The 21,972-nt window shown below is 35.8% G+C and overlaps 1 protein-coding gene across 1 annotated transcript in view; it reads left to right on the top strand.

The window, feature by feature from the left end:
- Positions 1-21,972, top strand: part of LOC134529183 (small G protein signaling modulator 2-like) — a 312,573-nt gene that overhangs the window by 18,193 nt on the left and 272,408 nt on the right. The window contains exons 2-3 of the mRNA XM_063363019.1: positions 3,908-3,951; positions 12,955-13,030. Of these exons, the coding sequence (XP_063219089.1) occupies positions 3,908-3,951; positions 12,955-13,030 (120 nt within the window). The remainder of the gene's footprint in view (positions 1-3,907; positions 3,952-12,954; positions 13,031-21,972) is intronic.

Raw genomic sequence — 21,972 nt, 5'->3', positions numbered from 1 at the left:
TCATTTGCTGCAGGCTCTAACTGCAAAAAAACCTTTTTTAAATGTCTATTTAGGTTTTCTTCAATTACATCTAGGAAAGAGCGGCAATATTTTAGGTTTCCCATTTGAAGATTTTTAATGATAATATATATAATATATTATATTGGATTCTCATTAGTTATGGTAAAAGACAACCATAGTAGGTGTCTTTATCTCCTTGCAGAATTTGAATAGCTTCTGCTATTGGCTTTGAACATTCCACATATTCACTCAAAAAATGTATTTAATTTTCCTTGAATGGAGGTAATTTCAAGATTTTCATAGATTCATTAAGACGTTTCTGTATAGCTAAAAGGTATTTTATGGTATTATAATAAGAGTTCCATCGTGTTGCGCATGGCGAAGTTGGTGACTTTCCTATCAATTACATATATGTTTCACATGCTTTTGGTGATCTAGAACATAAATTCCGTATTGCTTGGCACTTTGCTAAGATCGCGTCATGCAGTTTCTTATAGAAAGTGTTTTTTTTTTTAATCTTGCTTGTTTAAAATTGGTACTGGCAATCAAATACAAATTGTGCGTAGCGCATCTTTCATGTCCAGGCAGTAAACAATCACTTTCTAATTTTCATGAAGCATCTGGAAAAGGTTCTGGTATAAAATCATTTTATCTTCTTCATTATCTTCATCTAGTGGTGTTCTTTAAAAATCTTCTTCGTGTAAAATATATTCAGGCTTTGCAAGTGTCTCAGAATCAGAATCAGATTTCCCTAACACTTCGAAGGCCTTCACCATATTTGACCCATTATCTGTTACTGTGTTAACAATTTTGGATAGCTCTAAGTCATACTCTAAATGTATATCAGCTATCATTTCGGCAACTGTATCATATGTGTGAACCCCCTTAAATCTTCTGCATGCAATGGCAGCACTTTTACTCTCAAGAGTCTCACTTTCAATCCAATGGACTGTAACCCCCAAATAACTTCTTTTAGAGGAAGACCAAACATCATAAGTGCTGTACACAAATTCTACAGTCTTCAAAGTAATCTTTATTTTTTCCTTGAATTCATTATACTCATCACTAATTTTATTTTTGACTGAACCACGTCACAAAACTTTTGGAGGCTTTGTTAGTTACTGTGCATCTTCAATCAAAGATTTAAATGAATCATACTCTACTATTGATATTGGTAACATACATACAGCAATAAATTGAACAATCAACTTGTCCAAGTTAATAGATTTTTATCCATTTATATTTGTAAGAGTAGACTGCTTTTAATGTTTACATATTACTGCTGATTCTGAACCGCTACTGATATAAGTATGTTATCTTTTCTTAAGATTTAAATTTTTAAGTTTTTCATAATTTTTCATCTCCGTGACCCTTCGTCAGCAATTAAAATAACTTATATACATCATTTCAAAATACAGAAATATTAAGAAAATGTAAATTTAAATAAAATTCAATACTTCTACACAATGAAAAAAAAATCCTAATAAAAAATAAAGGTAGTAAGTAAACAATTGTGTAAGTAAACAATTATCTTATAGAAATAATTAATAATTATACCTTTAAATGATTCAGGAAATTTTAAGTACAAGTAACACTCACTAACTTATATTCATTTCGAACATATATTGCATACTGCAGACACATTCACGTTACTTTCATCTTATTGTTTAATATCTTTAAAAAATGCCTTAAAATGAGTGGTATACATAAATTGTTCTTATTCTCTTCATTCCTGAAAACACAAACAATAACTTCGTTGAGAAAAAATCTATGAAAATATATAATGTAAGTGACGAATGAGAGAATTTATAGGTTAGAATTTCAAAAGTCAGTACATACATGATATTTGACAAAAATTTAATCAAAATAAGTTATGCTTGTGCAGTAACAGAAGGAATAACACGTAACAGAGCACTCCGATCTGACTCAAACATGTAAACTTATTATTCATATCACATACACATACACAATAATGAAATTCAATAAACAAAACAAAATATAGGTACTAGCAATTTTGATAATTTTTTTTTACTTAATTTATAATTATACGAGATATTACACATGGATATGTACCACTACTGTTTGGTTTTTTACCTACCAAACACATCTAACCTCTAACCGATCTCACGAGCACTGACTACATTACATTTACATACACATTCCTGTCGAGCGAGAAAAGAAAAACTTACATAAATAAACTTACATAAATAAACACACGGCCTTTATCAGTCGATTTCAAAAGTTACATACCTGAAGAGCACAGATAATTAATTCCTTGGAAGGATTTTGATCCGATAAAATCACAGCTCAAAAGATCACGTGGCTGACAAAGACGAGACACTTCAACAATAACAGCAAATACAGAAAAACAACCAACCTTGGCCAACACAGCGACGAACAGACGAACCCAACAGTAAAACTAGGCAGATAATCTGGACAACACAAGACGACAGCATGAACGAGCACAGTAGGCCTTCTATGAAATTAGAGTTGATAATAGTTGTTATTGGTTTGTTCTCCGTGCGTTTATATATTCATATTTGTCGTCCATTCTTGAACTTTTTATGGGGCAACCAGTGTAAATCATCAATAGCGTATGTTCACAAAAATGTTTCTCATTGATTCATTCAAAAACTTATCTCAGAGTTTATAGTTTACTTTGTGTATTGATATAGTTCCATAAACCGCAATGAGGCTCATGGAAGCTGTTTTACAAGTTGAAGTACTGTGTAGCATGATTATGTTTGGCTATGAAAACAGTCGGATAAGGCACCAACAATAAATGGGAGGGAACAGGTTCGTCCTTATACTATCCTTGCAAACTTTAACACTCTCTGTGAGATAGAGCGGACAATTCCCACTAGTGTGTGTTTTACAAGTTCGTCTGATGATTGCACACACGGTCACCTAGTAGTAGAAACCTTGAAGGCAAAAACCTACTATTCATGCAGTTAGATGCCGGAATAATTATCATTCGTGCATCTTCGGATTTTGTTGCTGTTGTAAAAGTGATATGTTAGGTCTGTCACATAAATAAAATATTCGCATTTATTTTTTCCCTGGATGGTACGTTTTCGCTTGTCTAGGTGATCGTAACTAAAATAAAAGTTTGGTCAGGTTAGGTCAGTGACATTTAAAATACTATTAAGCGTGGAAATGCACGAGGTCTTGCACAATTGTTTGTTTTATTTTCAACTGCAGATTTTCAGGAGCGAGTGGCGAACCTCTGATACGTTCGGGACTGATCATAGTGTGGGAAAAGTAGGATGTTTAAGCTACACCCATTATTTTTCTGAAAAAATAAACCTTAAACCTGTTCAAACTGGCTTCAAAACTTACCATTTTTAAAACGAATAATTATTTCAGAAACCATTCTGAAGCCTACTTGGGTATGCAGCTAAATATTTACATTTATCTGGGATCCCCCGGTGGTCGTAATTGCGAGGCGGAACGCTCATGTGTCGAAAGTCATAGGTTTGATTCCCACCCCGTATGTCCAATTATTTGAGAACCAAGTCATTGGGAAGTTAATAATACCTTAGATCTTTCCTTTGCTTTAAGCCCTGTGTAATTCTTCGCACCTCAATCTTTCTTTCATTCTGCCAATCCTCAAAAAGTTTCAAATCACGTGTCTCTTTGTATATTCCCCAATTTTCGACTTCATTTTTTTGGTCCCGAATAAGGCATTAATCTTAAGTGATATAATGTTTTGATACATCATTTAAACAATGTAACATTTTCTTAGTAATATCTGTTAAAAATTATGTAGTTCAAATTTTACGTTTTCTAGGAAATGTTTCACTTTAAAGATTATATACCCAATGTCGTGATGCTAGGAATAATTGTAGATAAATGTTTCACGCCTATAATTCAAATTTTTGAAAATAATTTTTTGTTTATTTTCCAGAGCAAGACGCTCGAGAGAAGCTCATAAAACGAGTGAAAAAAGAGGTAAGTCTCTCTCGTGTATAGTTTTGAAAGCATCACTTGTTCGTAGTGAAAATGTTCAGTGTGCTTGTCAACTTGGAAGTAAAAGGATATACAGTTAATATTTAATTTGTGATTTCACTGTGAACCTAACACAAGAACGTGGCCTTCACAGTGATTATATTTTACACTAATAGTGTATTATCTTTGGAAAACTGATTTTTTTTACTCTTGCAAGGTTAATATCTAAGGTCTTCAATCAATATAATAAATAAATATGTCATTAAACAGTTTATTTTAAATTTTTGGTATTTTTTCAAAATTTTGGTCAATATTAATATAAAAAGTTGGAAAAGTAGGTTCATTGGGATAGAGCATTGACTATCAGAAAATATTTGTATAATATTACTTATAATTTACAACTTAATAAAATATGTACACATATATACATATGTATATCAGAAGTTCCATGTACCATTTAATATTAAATACTCCAAATGTTTCATCAAAAAGTATTATGTTTAACACTACACAGCCAAACTTAACTCTATACTGATAATAAATCTGGTCGGGTTAAAACGTCTGTAAAGTAGATGAAATTATTTTTGAAAAATCGTTGGAAATGGTTGTAAATATCATTTACAACTCAGAAATATAGTTTCTTAACTGTTTGTCTGTTTGTTCGAGACAGATTTTAATGTAACTTATTTGATTAGTAAGGAATTTGGCCAACTTAAACACTATGCTATATATAATTACAGAACTCTACCACTAAGGGGGTTAAAAGGGGATAAATATGGTTTTAAGTTAGTTAATTATATATCCGAATATAATCAAGCATAAGAAAATATATTGAGTACCAGTAATGAACATACAGTTTTATCATTTTGAGAAAATCAACACCAAAAAAGGTGAAAAGATTTTAAGTGAAATTTTAAGTTAAAAGTGAAAAGATTTTAAGTTAAATCATTATATCCCATAATCTAATCAAGCACGAGAAAATATATTGAATACCATCAAAAAACATACAAATATTACCCACCACAAGTTTACCATTTTACGAAATTCAAGACTCAAGGTATGTAATAGAGGCAAAAATTGTTTTGAAAAATAAATAAACATTTTTCAATCTGTTATAAATAGAGTTAAGAAACTAAGAAAAAAAAACTGAATGTAGAGTTACTAATTTTATTTATTTTTTCGTTTATTGAAATTCTTCCTTTAAGGCGGTGAAAAGGGGGAAAGTTTTGATTTATTTTAAAAAGCCGTATGTCCGAAACTAATAAAGTAGTACGTAAATTTATTCGGTAAAAATACAAAAGAATAAGAAACCACCGTACGTAGTACTTTGCAAGATTCCACGCCTAAGGAGTGTTAAGTAGGTAAGTTTGATTTTAAGAGAAAAATGCTTATTTCCTAATATACTATATCTATGGGTAAGAAATTAAGAATGAACAACAAGCATATAGAGATATAACTTGTATTTTTTAATTGTCTGGAATTCGAATTTTAAGTTGGATGAAAAGGGGTAAGTTTTGTTTTGTCATTAGTAAATTCTCTACACAGCAAATAAACCTGGATGTAAGAAATTGAGTATAATTATCTTAAATAATTAGGTATATAGTGGGCTTTTAACGTTTCTAAAAATTTGACCTCAAAGGCAGTGAAACGGGGGTGAGTTTTAATAGTTATAAATCATATTATGTTGAAGCAAATTAAGCATATTCTTTTTAAATATTTTTCTATATTCAACCGTAAAAGGGGCGTAAAGTCTTTTTTTTTAATTCTTAAAGTCATTTCTCTGAAGCTAATCACGCGGGATGTAAGTTATGCAGAGTGTTTTATAAACATGCAAAATATACCAACCCGTTTTTATCTACTTCCTGAGATTCTACTTCTAAAGGGGTGAATGATTGTAATTATGGTTTTAACATAAAAACATATCCTAATCCAATCAAACATTATTAAGATAATAGTGATTAATTAATACACATTGAATTATTTCTCTAATTCAACATTTTCCGAAATATCACCTCTGGAGTTTAAAAAGGGACAATTATTATTTTTAAAAATGGAATCATTTAAATAAGTATTTTGTATGTATTTAAAATCAATATAAATAAAAGTTCATTATTAATATTTTTGATTTCACAACTCAGGTTAATAAAAACGGCAAGAGTCTGATTTTATTTGGTTAACGGATATTGCCAAATTTATTAAAATTCTGTATGTAGTTTAGATTTTTCACCTAGGCAAAGTCGGAAAAGCTGTAGGAAAATTGGAGAGGGGTAAAACATTTGGGAATGGTATTTAAGTAATAAGCATAACTAAGAATCAACTAACACATTCGATAAGAAATTTGATACATGTACCGAATAAAGATCCGATTGTTAGAAAGTGGTATAAAAATGTAGGTCTAGAGGGTGGGCTCTGGGTGTGGTGTCGGTTTCGGTGTCGGGGTCCGCCATCTTGGATTGTGACGTTACGCTGGCCATATTGGATGACATTGACATTTGAAATTGACCTTGACCCTGGCAGACTTAATGGATTCCGCCATTTTGAATATTACGTCATATCAGTCATTTTGTTTTCTAGAACTTTCCGCCATTTGAATTATATCACAGTTAGTTGCAAATTTCGTTACGGCCACCATCTTGAAAATGAGTAAATATTATCCGATTTCATTAGAAAAAAATTAAAATTAATAAATATAAATTATTAAAACTTTAATAAAAACATCCCGCCATTTTGAAAGTTCGTTATTTTCATCCAAAAAAAATAGGGAAAAAATTCATTTAATAAAAAATTAAAATAATAAAAATTTAATTTAAAAAAAGATTCTTACATCATGGAGTCTTCGGTTCGAACCCGGCAAGGGCAAAAATAAAAATGGCGATGGATCCTTCCTTTACAGAAGCAACTGGAAGACTGACCTCCCACCACTAATGTCAAGGTATATATTGCCAGCGAGTTTGAAGTCATGGTGGCCATATTATTTTCGTCTACTAATTGCCACCATCTTGGATCCGAAATATTGTTTTTGTTTGCTAGAGGATGCTAATGCCACATTAGTTTAATTTCTACCTGCTAGAGAAGAGAAATTATTTATTTCCAGAGTGCATGCCATCTTGTCAGCCATCTTGGTCGCCATCTTGGAAATCTGTTTTTATTAAACTAGATATTCGAAAAAAATTCATAATTCATCAAAAAAATTACTTATTAAAATAATGATTGATTCGATCGATATCCGTTTCGATCCCTGTAAGGGAGACCGGGGCAGGTTGTAACAGTTTTTGTATTTAATTTTTTTTGTGTTCATGTATAATACCTAAAAAATTATTTACTGGGCAAATATTTAAAGAGCCCTTTTTCTTCCATCGCAGGTATTTTGGAAACAATCCTTCTGCTATTTTTTGCTGCACAAGGGGAAAACCGCTTAAGAGAAAAGTGTTACAACCAGCCCCGCTCTGGGGCTGGTTGTAACAGACCCTGGGGTTGGTTGTAACAGTATTTAAAAGTGTTTAAAAATTTAAATACAGTAATTATTTACAATTTATTGCGAATCATACAGGAAATATTAAACATATACTTGTTTTCACATATTTGGCAGAACGAAAAAGTCTTTCGAATGCATAGTAGGTACCTAATGCTTACTCGAATATTCCATCTGATTGACAGTTGTGACAAACATACTTTTTCGATTTTTTCGCACAAAAAAAGTGTGACCACAACTGGCAGTCCAAACAACGAACCCACTCCTCACCAGGCTTGCTTGAAGAAAAAGGTTCTAAACACACTAAACAAAAACATTTACTGTCGTCCTCTGATGAGCTGCTGTCTCTTTGTAATGAATTTCGTTGTTTTGGAGAAAGTTTTGGCTTAGCTTTAACACGTCTGCATTTTTGTGGTAATTTCTTCTTTCCTTTCAGGAAGACCCGATTTCTTCGTTTCTCATATTCTTCCTCCAGTGCATTCTTTTCCGGAGTGTCTGTCAAAATGGCACTTTTCCTTGTTTTTCTGCCACCACTTGTTTTCCTCGGTGCGGATTTTGGAAGTGGCTGGACTGCTTCCGGAGAAAACAATTCTGGCTCAAGTGAATTATTAGGACATGCTTGAGTTTGATAATCTGGAGATTCCCTTGCCATATCATGTGAAGAACTTGGTGCTACGTCTGTATTTGGTCTGTCCGTCACAAACCAAGGAGCAAAATCTGTATCATTAAATATGTCTCTGTTGTAAGGAAAATTCCACATTTCTCAAATCCTTGTTGGATGTTTATCGGAGTTGTAGCTAGCGGGAAAGCTATTTTTAAGATCGATGGAATATCATAGATTGTCATCGGCTTAACTGTTGCCTCTGGGGTTTTGTTGTTCCTTAACCATGCATCCATTGCTGTGTTTATCTGTCTCTTGAGTGGTGAAAAGACACTTTGATCAAGTGGCTGAAGCCGATGAGTGCAATGAGGTGGGAACTATAACATAATTATGCCATTTTGTTTTTCCAAAATCTAGACAGACGGGAGATATGTGTGACTGATGATTGTCTAAAAGTAGGAGGACTGGTGTCTCTAAGCTAGGTCGAACACAAGCGACAAAATGCTTAAGAAAAATTAAAAACTCGCCTTCGGTTGTCCATCCAGACTTATTTGCAGCACCTATACACACTGTTGGACCATCTCTGATGAAGTGATCGTAATACCTGACTCTAGAAAAGATTAACATGGGAGGAATAGAATTGCCTGCAGCATTCACTGCCACAGTTAAGGTAACCAACTGTCCTCGTTCGGCTGATGTCATCGCTCCAAATTTCAGTTTCAGGGGGAAGCAAAATCGACACGTGTAACTATCAAGGTGATAACGAGCAAGAGGTAATAAATCCTGCTCGAAATAGTATCTGTAGAGTGTAGGGCAACAAGTGCAGTAGGTTTTCTTTTTTAACTGTCAAAAGCTTAAGGGCGGGGCAGGTTGTAACAGTCGACGGGGTTGGTTGTAACAACTTACTTGAGTTGTTACAACCTGCCCCAAATGACACTACTAGAGAATTCATACATTTTGACAAAGTAGTATATGTATAATTTAAATGCCAATAACATATATGCAAAGCCAGTGTTTAGAATATGTATGTACTCCAAAGACAGTGTTTGAACAATGTAAACACAAATTACAATAATTATCAATATTAAACGGGAAATATTTACTCAACTAGTCGAAAAACAGTCTTTCTCTTCTTGTTTCTCACGAGCGTGTCTGACCAGCGATATGTTGCCATTCAAATTGAGAGCAACTACAGGCGCTCACGTGACTAAATGGAGAAGACTCTCTGGTGACTGGTTGTGGAACTAACTGTCGTGTTACAACCTGCCCCTGTTACAACCAGCCCCGGCCTACTATGCAAAAAAGGTAATTTTAAATAAATTTACATTTTATAAATCATGTAGGTATATAATCCTAAGAGACTTGAATTCCTCATGTACCAGCATACAGTAAGGCCATATTGCTGCCATCTTGAAAAATTGTACTTATTGACATAGAAATTAGAAAGAAAAAATAAAAATCCAAAACAAATAACCTTTTCAAATAATTATTTATTCAATCGATATCCATCCTTGGTTCGATTCTCGGTCAGTGATAAGATTAACTAAAGCTTAAAATAAATTTTAAATTCTGTTTCCCATTACCTTTTGTGGAGTTTATTAATCATTCTCTCTACTAAACGACTCTACACAAGATGTTTGACAAATTAAATAATTAATCGCTGTGCGTAGCATTAAGGTATAATTTTACGATTCTTGGAATACCTTCCAACCAGGTCATACACAATGCCAGGCATAAAGGCTAGACGTCTCCGAACTACAAGACCTTCGTCGGTTACTAATATAACATGTTTCAAGCTGTCAAGACAAAGTCTTCGAACTATCAGACCTAAAGTATCGATAAAACCAATTAAAAACAAATATACCAATGGAAAATGTTTTACGCTTAGGTACTAAAATACCAAGAATCCCTGAAATTTTTTTTTCAAGACCAAGAAGTTTTGAACCAGTAAATTTTCAGAGCTACTACAGATAGTCTATGACTACGCACATTTAACGAAACAATAATTCCTGCAATCTAACAGGTAAAAATTAAACTATCCTGGCGGCAGTACCTTCAATCAGATGAAAATAATATTTCGGATCCAAGATGGTGGCATCTAGCCGACGAAAACTATATGGATGCCATGACGTCATACTAGCTGGCGATATCTGCCTTGACATTAGTGGTGAGAGGTCAATCTGCTGGTGGCTTCCATGGAGGAAGGATCCTTCGCCATTTTTATTTTTGCCCACGCCGGTTTTGAATCGAAGACTCCGTGATGTAAGAGCCTTTTTTAATTAAAATTTAATTAATTAATTTTTTAAGTTTAGTTTTTTAAATTTTTGTGTAAAAGTTACTAATTTTCAAGATGGCGGACGTTTTTAAAAATGGCGAAACCTTTTTGATTGAAGTTTTATTAATTAAATATGTTATTAGTTTTAAAAATGTTTCCATTAAAATCTGATAATAACTACGGATTTTCAAGATGGCCACCATAACGAAAATTGCAATTGTGACATCATAATTCAAAATAGCGGATAGTTCTACAAATCCGAATGGCGACTACAAAATTGCGGATGTGACATCATATTCAAAATGGCGATATCCCAGATGGCTCATCCAAGATGACAAATCCAAGATGGTGGCCGGGGTCAAGGTGAAGGTCATCCAAGATGGCAGCCGTTACGTCACATTCTAATATGGCGGACACTGACATCAACTCCACACCCAGAACCCAGCCGCTGGACCTACATTAATACAGACCTACTACTTTCTACTTTTCAAAAATCCTAAAACAATGTAGGTATCTGTAATAACATGAAATTAATTTTGATATTTTAAGCCAAGCTAAAACCAAAATAAATGAAAGTGTAAGTGTAAACGATGGCCGATAATTAATGAAAATGAAATATGCGAGTGTTTCACTTTTTTTAATTTGCTATTCTATGAAATAAAAATATGATAAGTGTGATTTCATCAAGATAAAGTTACCCTCGAACACACTAAAACGTTAGTTTTATATTCAGATATTTAATTTAGATTCTAAAAATTAAAAAGGCGTATGCATAACCATTTTGATAATAGCTTTCTTAAACGGTTTTGTTATAAATTCAATTTTTATATACCTGAAAGTTTGTGTCTATTTCTTAGTAAAAACTGATTACATAATTTACGTATAATGCTAAAATTTCAGCAATACCTTGAAATGGCGCGAGCGAAGTCGCGGGTTATTATCTAGCATCGATAAATAAATATATGTATATATAATGACGTCTAACCACTGTAATTAGACACCTTTAAGCACCTCCATAACTACTCACACAATATAGGAGTTGCTGAGCAAACACTATTCATTCGTCGTCTTTCTCCGTACATAGTACCTGACGCTTTTCACAAGTTTCTTACGCACCCTAAACGGAATAGCTCTTTACAAGAACTTACCTTAAGATCCACTTGCACAGTCATGGCTTGAGACAATGGAAAGATTTACTCCATTTGATTAACCGGCAGAGGCTTTGCTTATAGTTTGCCACTACAACCTATAAAAGCACTCAAGGGGAGAGGGCTGGAGTGAGGGTAACAAATTATTCAAAAGCTGCACAGGTGGCGGTGGTGGCCATAACACTTCCTGGAGTCTGTTCGTCCCGAACTTATTTACCATTCTCTGGTCCCTTGTATAGCGTCAGCCGGTGCACACTGAAGACCCTAGGCTTCTCCCATGAGCCTCGAAAACAAACCCTTAAAATCTTATCATTGATTCTGTCCAGTATCTGATATGGTTCTTCCCAGACGTTGTGAAGTTTTTTAGCAGTACCCCTTTCAACATTGTGGCTTTTACAAGCACGCCAACTGGCCTTCTTCAAAATGTCGTAACGTGTCTCGATTGGCCCTGAGGAGATTACGAGCAAGCTCGTATACCCTTTAAGTTCTTATGTAGATCACCAGCATACTCAAAAGTAAAAACCTGTTCTTCAACTGGAGGTCGTAAAAATACTAAGTCACTAGGAACTGAACAATAATTTGGAGTTTATAACCTTGGTTGTTTCATGAAATACTGACCTGCATGCGAACAGAAACAAGCGTACGCTGATATACAATAATTTTGTTTATCTGCGACAAATATTGCGATGCGTTGCTCCAGAGATCAGTATAGCCTCTCGATCATGAAGCCTGATTGTTGGTACAGCGTCGTCGTCCTTGCGTTTCTTATGCCAAGTACCTTCATCACCTTCTCGAAAAACCGCAAGCTTTAAGTTCCACACTTGATAAGAGTATAGTTTAAGATGGGAAGAATATATTATCTACTTGGTGAAAAAAAAACATTTTAGAATTTTTTAGATGTTTCAAGAGAACGTATTATATATCAACTCAATGTTTTGTGCTTCTGCCAAACAGTGTTCCTTTTATGAACACTTTACACGGTATAATTCTTGATGGTAAATATATTTTGTAAGGGTTGTAGTATCTGCGTTTTAATCTAAGTTTTATAGTAACTTCGATGTTACCAATCATCAGCTGTCTGATTCCTAATTTTATAGTAAAAATTTACTAATCGTTGGTTTTATGCCAGTCTTGTTCAACAATTTTAATTTTAAAAATAAAACCTTGATGAGTAAGTTAAACCAGTTTATCTAGCACTGACGTATGTGTTATAAGTCTGTTTAAGCACTGTTAAAAATTCTTTCAACACAATATGACAAATTCTTATGGATAAAATAAATATTTCCCTGTTTGGAAGATTATATTGATGTGATTATTGGTAAGAATTTTAGAAAATGTATTTCTGTAGTATGAAATAAATACGTATACTTTTGAAACTAAACTGTATTTAAGTTAAGCCTTTAATTTATTGAAGTAACAAAATTCACAATTGTTTCAATTTTACGAAAGATAAAATTAGGAAATTAATCTATAATGTTATGGTATATAAGAAGTTGCTTGGGCATTTCAGGTCAAGAAGATCATGGAGGAAGCTGTTACAAGAAAGTTTGTTCACGAGGAGAGCAGTTCTGTGACTTCACTGTGTGGTAAGTTGAAAAAACAATATGCTCACATAAACAATGTAACACATACTAAAAACGTTTGTTCACTACGGAACAGGCAAGTGTGTATATGTGCCACAACACAAATGTTCAAACTATACATTTACTAACATATTCCACTTAATGACACGAGGTGCCAAGTAAACAGTGTGAGATTTCATTTAATTTTGGTGAATACGTACTCGTGCGCTGTGGACATGGTGTCTACATGACCTACATGATTCATTAAAGAATTACGGAACTAACAATATGCATTAAAAACTACTGCGTGTACACAAAAGAAACAATTTATAAAATATATGACTGTAGGGTTTTAAATTCCAATTTTGGTTTTACCCTATCATTCTGTTGCTTCACACGGTTAAAATTTTAAATGCAAGCACGGAATAACTCTCCATTAAAATGTATCAGACTGACTATTTACAAGTGTGCTTTCAAAACATGTCAGAAACATTCTCAGCATAACTAGTGTTTAAATTAACGACCACAGTCTTTATTCTTTCACTGGGATGCTTCTGTACACAACACCGAGTATGCAGTAACTGTCGGCGGAGCTAATTCGCCTTGTTCCGTGATCACTCGCCAACTCTTGTCGCAGACGTATTGTTTCACCGAGGGGCGAAGAACTCGCTGTCGACGTTTGCCGCCGAATTCTGCGTCCTGTCAGCACAAAAAAGACTCGCCGTCTTCCTCCTAGCTGAACGACGCGAACCACCCCTCGCGTGTTGCCATGACGAATCATCCCCTCGACGTCACCGACGTGTCCCACTCGGCCTGCTCACGGGGCGAGAAATTGTTGCTCGCTGTTGAAATACTGAAACACCTCGTCCTCTGTCCGAAAGCCCTCGGCCCCTTGTTGACTCGTCTGCTTGATCCTTCAGGCCGTATTACGCCGGCCGAGTGCTTGGGCCGAGACAGCGCGTTCGGCCGAGTAATCCGCAATGTAATCGGCACAGTCAGTGCTAGGCCTAGTAACTAGCTAGTGAATTGAGCGAGACAGTGGATAGATTGTCGGCCTAGAAGACTCCCCGCACCACTCATGCACTACGCTCGGTCGTCACTCGCCCTTCACCACGCCAGTGTAATCAGGTGATCTGGTGGGTGCGTGTCCCACATTTCCAATGTGTGCTTCGAAGTTTTTTTTTTTAAAATGTCCGATTAGTCGTGTGAAATAACTTTCAAGTTTATCCAAGAATACAAAACACACGAGTGTTTATGGGATTACAAATCGGCTGCGTACAAAGACAAAAATAAGCAGGATGCTGCTTATCTCAAGTTGGAAGAAGCAATGAATTCACCCGAATTAGGTGTGATGGAAGCAAAAAATAGAATTAAAAAATTTTGATCGACCTACATCCAAGAAAAGAAAATTGCTAATTACTTAAGATCGGGTACCGGTTAAATTCTGTTTATGAATATAACAGTAAACGGTTCAATGAAATAGAACATACCATGAACATCGGGGAGTGGAGGAAAACATTTTTGATAATGAAAGTTTTTTTTAACATACTATTTATTTCAAGTATTTTACTTCATAATTTGGCAAAAATATTAATATTAATACTTCAGGGTTAATGAACCATTCTGTTTTTTATGGTACTGTTCCGAAGTTGGTGAAATAAACAGCATACCTGTCTCGTGGTTCTCTTGCTTGCCTGATTGTATGATGTTTTACATTATTACGATTAATACATGTCAGTTGGTTATTGACTGCTCGTCTCCACGATCCAGGTATAAATTCACATTAATCCACGTATTCAATGTCCAGGCCACCTTGTGGTAGATATGAATTCGTTTTTGTGATTATCAAATAGTTGCGCAATGCACACGCAGTACGAATAATTTTCTCGGTTGCAGCCACAGCAGCCATTATAAGCTTTGGAAACATCCAACATCTATTTGATAATATACGGAAGGCTTTTCTACTACTCTACGGGCTCTCAACAATCTATAGTTGAAATTTTTTTGTTTCAATGTTATAGTTTTATGTGAATATGGTTTCAATATATATATATATATATATATATATTTAAAGAAGGGCGTCGTCCCCCACTGTAAATCCAGTCATTGACAACAAACCGTTGTACATTTTTTCGTAAATCCGAGAGTCCCTGAAAATACCGCAATCTGAGATTTTTCCGTTTGCTCCAAAGTTTATATAATGAAAACAGAAATCTTGGTCAATCATAGCAAGCAACGCAATGCTGTTGGAACTCATGTAGTTCCAAAATTCACTTCCACAATTCGGAGGTGCTTGAATTGTAAAGTGTTTTCCGTCAATACTACCATGGCATCCAGGAAAATTCCATCCAGTTTAGAAGCCATTTTCGATCACGTTTCACTCTTTATGAGTTCTTCGCACTTGAAAACTATATATATATATATATATATATATATATAATTATTTTGTTGAAGTTTTAGTTTATAGTAATAGATAGATAATTTTCTAAGAAAACTAATGTAGTGAGATCGTCAAAATTATTAAATTGCCTGCATTTTAATGATAACAATTTGCCTCATCAGCAGCCAGTAGTATAGGATAGCCAGTCCGGGGACAGGCTTCAGGCTGTGGTGGTGGTGTCGGCGTCCGCCATCTTGGATTGTGACGTCACGGCGGCCATCTTGGATTGTGACGTCACGGCGGCCATCTTGGATAAGCGTAACGGGACACATAGTAACGGGACAAGTAGATCACGGCGGCCATTTTGGATCCGCCATCTTGGATCCGCCATTTTGGATGACGTAATTGTGTTTTCTCGAAAATTCCGGTGATGTGTTTTCCGCCATATTGGATGATGACGTCACTGTTGCAATTTTCGTTACGGCCGCCATCTTTAACTTTTTTATTTATTATCCGATTTTAACGTAATTTTTTTTAAAATTTATAAAAAAATTCACTTAATAAAATTTTAATAAATTATTAAAAAAAAATACTTTTTTGACACGGAGCTCGGAGTCCTATGTTCGAACCCGACGAGTGCAAAAAAAAATAAAAATGGCGACCGATCCTTCCTCAATGGTGACTGCAGGCAGACTGACTCCCACCACTTTTTTTAAAGAATATATATCGTCACCTAGTATGATGTCATGTCCGCCATTTTTAAATTTGGACGCCATCTTGAAAATCTTTATTTATTATCCGATTTTAATGAAAAACATTCCAAAATTCATCAAAAAATTAACGTATTTGAATTCTGTTTGATTATATCGATGTACGTCCTTGGTTCGATTCCCGGCGAGAGTAAACGGTCGATCCTTCCTCCATGAAAGCTACCTAGACTGATCTACCACCAACAATACCAAGGTATATATCGTCAACTGGTATGACATCATGTCCGCCATCTTGTCTTCATCCGCTGGAGACAACCATCTTGTTTTCGTCTGCTAGAGTGTGCCGATAACATGTAGTATAATTATCTGGTCACCATACTTTTGTCCTCAACTGTTGACACTGAACATTGACCTTGACCTTGAACCTTGACCTTTGACCTTGACCTTGAAATTTGACCTTTACCTTGAAATTTGATTTTGACCTTGAAATTTGACCTTGACCTTGAACTTTGACCTTGACCTTGAAATTTTACCTTGGCCTTGAAATTTGACCTTGACCTTGAAATTTGCCCTTGACCTTGAAATTTGACTTTGTCCTTGTCGACCATCACGGACCTGACATTTTACGTTCAGTAGATGCTACCAGGAGCTACCACCTGCTGGAGTATGCCATCTTGTGTGTGTACTCGTATTATAGAGTACATTTCCATCTGGATAATTTTATTCTAACCCGCTACAGTGCAGTAATCATTTATTACTGTGACACACGCCATCTTGAAATTTGGACGCCATCTTGAAAATCCGTAATTTTAATGCTAGAGATTCGGGAAAAAGTTCAAAATTCATTAAATAATTCACTCATTAAAGTAATGATTGATTAGATCGATTCCCGTCCTTGGTTCGACCCCTGACCGATACCAAACAACTTTAATTTAAAAAAATACCACAAAAGCGACAGGTTTGAGATAATAAAAACACAGCAAGTCCTTTTAAAAAATACTTTTATTACATACATACTACACTACTACAAGTACATAAAAAACACAGACAAAGTACTAAAGTCTTGTGGATTCCTCGATTCAAACAGTCTTCTTATTGTACGGACTAAGCCATTTACATGACTTTAAATGTCTATCCGATCCGTTCATCACCGCAGCCAGAGACGGACTGAAGTTCATATCACCAGGGTCCCACTTATATATTCTCATTTGCTGGTACAACACACGAGTCAAAACAATAACCATGTTCATTATACTTCTCGGAGCATCTTTTATAATAAAGATGTAAGCTATCAAGACGTGAAATTAGTTTTTTGCACTTATTGCACTGAAATTGTATTCTTTTAACATTATTAGAACAACTGCTTCTTTCATGTCTGCGAGCATTTGAGGTAATAGTAAATAATGCGTCACAGTATTTGCACCGACGCAATGTACGCTTTTCATAAGCGGAAGAATCCATTGCTGACGATGAAACTTCGGATGATGGTGGTATCACATCTGTTGAAATCTCCTCCAATGTTGACGTCGTCGTTGCCAACGGGATCTGCACCTTCTCCATCGTAGCTGTCGTCAAGGTCCCCGTAGACGATGGTACAACCTCCGAGTTCGTCGTTAAAGACGGTAAAGAAGCCATCGAGGTCTCAAGAACAGCTAATTGACATGACTTATGCACCAGAAGAAACAAACTAGGTGATCCTTACACCGCCAACGTCAGTAACAAACTGAGCGTCCTGCTGTCTAGGACTCGCTTATATACATGCACCGTATGGAATAATACGCCAGTCAAATCAAGAACCATTTACAATAATACTAGAGTCAAATCTACAAATTAAAAAAGATGTTCATTTGATCGAGAAAAAAAATTCGATCTCTCCAATATACGCCAGGCTCCAAGAGCTACAATTCACGTCATCAGATCCATCTACATTTTGCTCCTATGCTTCAATTGACCATTAGCTGCAAGTGCTCCAACAGCTCCATCAGCTCCAACACGTAATGTACGCAATGTACGCACAATACATACAATTTACATGCAATAAATGTAATGATCACACAGTACACACAGGAAACGGAACGTACACACAGTACACACAGGAAACGGAACGTACACACAGTACACACAGGAAACGAAACGTACACACAGTACACACAGGAAACGAAACGTACACACAGAACACACAGGAAACGGAACGTATACACACAGTACACACAGGAAACGGAACGTACACACAGTACACACAGGAAACGGAACGTACACACAGTACACACAGGAAACGGAACGTACACACAGTACACACACAGGAAACGGAACGTACACACAGTACACACAGGAAACGGAACGTACACACAGGAAACGGAACGTACACACAGTACACACAGGAAACAGAACGTACACACAAGAAACGAAACGTACACACACTACACACAGGAAAGGAAACTTATACACACAGTACACACAGGAAACGGAATGATCACACATACATTAGCGGAAACACACAGGCTTAGTTGGAAATCAGAATACAAGAAATAAAAACATTAAATTTTTACTTTCAATATTTAATAACTTCTCAACATTACACAAATACAAGTAAAAGAAGCCATTATTGTATGTAGCCAGCTTTCCTCAGTTCTTTGAGTATGAAGGATATTTCTTTGATGCACGAATAGTTTCCTGCACAAAGCGAGCCATGTAGAAGTTAGCCGGTCAACCAATATGTTTGGATCTTTCCATGATGTGTAATCAATCTCTTCTACCACCATCTTACTTTCTTGTTAATTATAAATACTGTTAATATCACAATCGTCCCAGTGATCATAATAAGCATTATCAGATTTATTTATTATAACACGACGTTTCCATCGTTTCGGTCTCAGGACATCGCCACATTCTTCGATCTTGTCAGCTCTAGGTGCTTCATCACAGTCTATGCCTTTGTCAACAGCCTCAGAGTCACTGTAACAATCACTGTAGAAGACATCCTCTTCACCCAGATTACCTTATGAATTCGCTATCGATGATGTCGAAGTGTCTTCATCGTCTTCATGGTTCCTTTTTAGGAGTCCATCATTTTTACAAAGAATGGAGGATCTACTGAATATAGGCTTGAATGTATTCTCACTTTTCACGGTGTTGTTACTGCCATTAGTTTCAGTCTCCCCGAAGCCATTAGCATCCTTCAATTTATGTTCTTCCTCACGATCGGGTGAGCTAATACCATCGCGCTCAGGACAAGGAAAATTATTGTCGTAATGCAGATCACTCTTCTTTAGTCTAGTGGATCCATCGGTGTCCTCTATGCCGTAAGTAGTCTTGACTTTACATGTTCTACCATGTCTTTTTAAGCTGTCAATTCGTGTTAACAACCTGCTACAACGATTACAGCTTAACATGTTGCGTAGTGGGTTTCTAGCACAATCATTCTTCTCATGACGTCTAGCATTCCTCCTCATGGCAAAATCCTTGCCACAGTATCTACAGCGGCTTCCTTCCGATTCAGCTGCAGATAACAAACCACGATCCATGGTAGCTTCTGTGACTAATGTTAGATACAAACTGTCAGTTTTCTCCAATTGGAACCATTTCTTAAATAGAGTTTTTGAAATATTTCATCAGCGAGAGTTAAGTTATCTAATGCAAAGCAAATTGATGCAAGTAGTTCTGGCTGTCGTCAACAGATGTCGCCACGTGTTGCTTGCAGGTAAATAATATCTATTTCATTAATGTGGGATGCGGAACGCTCACTATCGATCGCAAAGGGAGGTTGGCTTCGATAGTATCCAAGGAAAAAAAAGTTCGTCCTTCCTGCTAGTGCTTCTCAGATTTCTCACGGTCCGCCATCTTGGATTGCGACGTCACGGCGACCATCTTGGATGGGTGTGACCTTGACCTTTGACCGTAACCGCAGGAATGATCGCAAGCACACGGATTAACCATCAAAATATTGATAAGAATAATCAGGAGCACACGGAGAAAACCATCATAATATTGACAAGAATAATCAGGAGCACACGGAGAAAACCGCCACAAGTTTTCTTTGATATCATAAAAATACAAAAAAAAATTAATAAAAAATTAAAAATAAAAACAAAAAATTCAAACATTCTGCTAGCTTGTGAACTTCTCATTGTTGAGCAAAGATAGAGTTCTAGTACAAGCCAGAATGTTTGAATTTTTTTGTTTTTATTTTTAATTTTTTATTAATTTTTTTTGTATTTTTATGATATCAAAGAAAACTTGTGGCGGTTTTCTCCGTGTGCTCCTGATTATTCTTGTCAATATTATGATGGTTTTCTTCGTGTGCTCCTGATTATTCTTATCAATATTTTGATGGTTAATCCGTGTGCTTGCGATCATTCCTGCGGTTACGGTCAAAGGTCAAGGTCACACCCATCCAAGATGGTCGCCGTGACGTCGCAATCCAAGATGGCGGACCGTGAGAAATCTGAGAAGCACTAGCAGGAAGGACGAACTTTTTTTTCCTTGGATACTATCGAAGCCAACCTCCCTTTGCGATCGATAGTGAGCGTTCCGCATCCCACATTAATGAAATAGATATTATTTACCTGCAAGCAACACGTGGCGACATCTGTTGACGACAGCCAGAACTACTTGCATCAATTTGCTTTGCATTAGATAACTTAACTCTCGCTGATGAAATATTTCAAAAACTCTATTTAAGAAATGGTTCCAATTGGAGAAAACTGACAGTTTGTATCTAACATTAGTCACAGAAGCTACCATGGATCGTGGTTTTTTATCTGCATCTGAATCGGAAGGAAGCCGCTGTAGATACTGTGGCAAGGATTTTGCCATGAGGAGGAATGCTAGACGTCATGAGAAGAATGATTGTGCTAGAAACCCACTACGCAACATGTTAAGCTGTAATCGTTGTAGCAGGTTGTTAACACGAATTGACAGCTTAAAAAGACATGGTAGAACATGTAAAGTCAAGACTACTTACGGCATAGAGGACACCGATGGATCCACTAGACTAAAGAAGAGTGATCTGCATTACGACAATAATTTTCCTTGTCCTGAGCGTGATGGTATTAGCTCACCCGATCGTGAGGAAGAACATAAATTGAAGGATGCTAATGGCTTCGGGGAGACTGAAACTAATGGCAGTAACAACACCGTGAAAAGTGAGAATACATTCAAGCCTATATTCAGTAGATCCTCCATTCTTTGTAAAAATGATGGACTCCTAAAAAGGAAGCATGAAGACGATAAAGACACTTCGACATCATCGATAGCGAATTCATAAGGTAATCTGGGTGAAGAGGATGTCTTCTACAGTGATTGTTACAGTGACTCTGAGGCTGTTGACAAAGGCATAGACTGTGATGAAGCACCTAGAGCTGACAAGATCGAAGAATGTGGCGATGTCCTGAGACCGAAACGATGGAAACGTCGTGTTATAATAAATAAATCTGATAATGCTTATTATGATCACTGGGACGATTGTGATATTAACAGTATTTATAATAAACAAGCAAGTAAGATGGTGATAGAAGAGATTGATTACACATCATGGAAAGATCCAAACATATTGGTTGACCGGCTAAGACTTCTACATGGCTCGCTTTGTGCAGGAAACTATTCGTGCATCAAAGAAATATCCCTCATACTCAAAGAACTGAGGAAAGCTGGCTACATACAATAATGGCTTCCTTTACTTGTATTTGTGTAATGTTGAGAAGTTATTAAATATTGAAAGTAAAAATTTAATGTTTTTATTTCTTGTATTCTGATTTCCAACTAAGCCTGTGTGTTTCCTCTAATGTATGTGTGATCATTCCGTTTCCTGTGTGTACTGTGTGTATAAGTTTCCTTTCCTGTGTGTACTGTGTGTACGTTTCGTTTCCTGTGTGTAC

Source organism: Bacillus rossius, chromosome 2 (assembly GCF_032445375.1).
Source record: "Bacillus rossius redtenbacheri isolate Brsri chromosome 2, Brsri_v3, whole genome shotgun sequence".
Lineage (NCBI taxonomy): Eukaryota > Metazoa > Arthropoda > Insecta > Phasmatodea > Bacillidae > Bacillus > Bacillus rossius.
The sequence above is the reverse complement of the archived record's forward strand: the minus strand, read 5'-3'. Positions and strand labels throughout refer to the sequence as shown.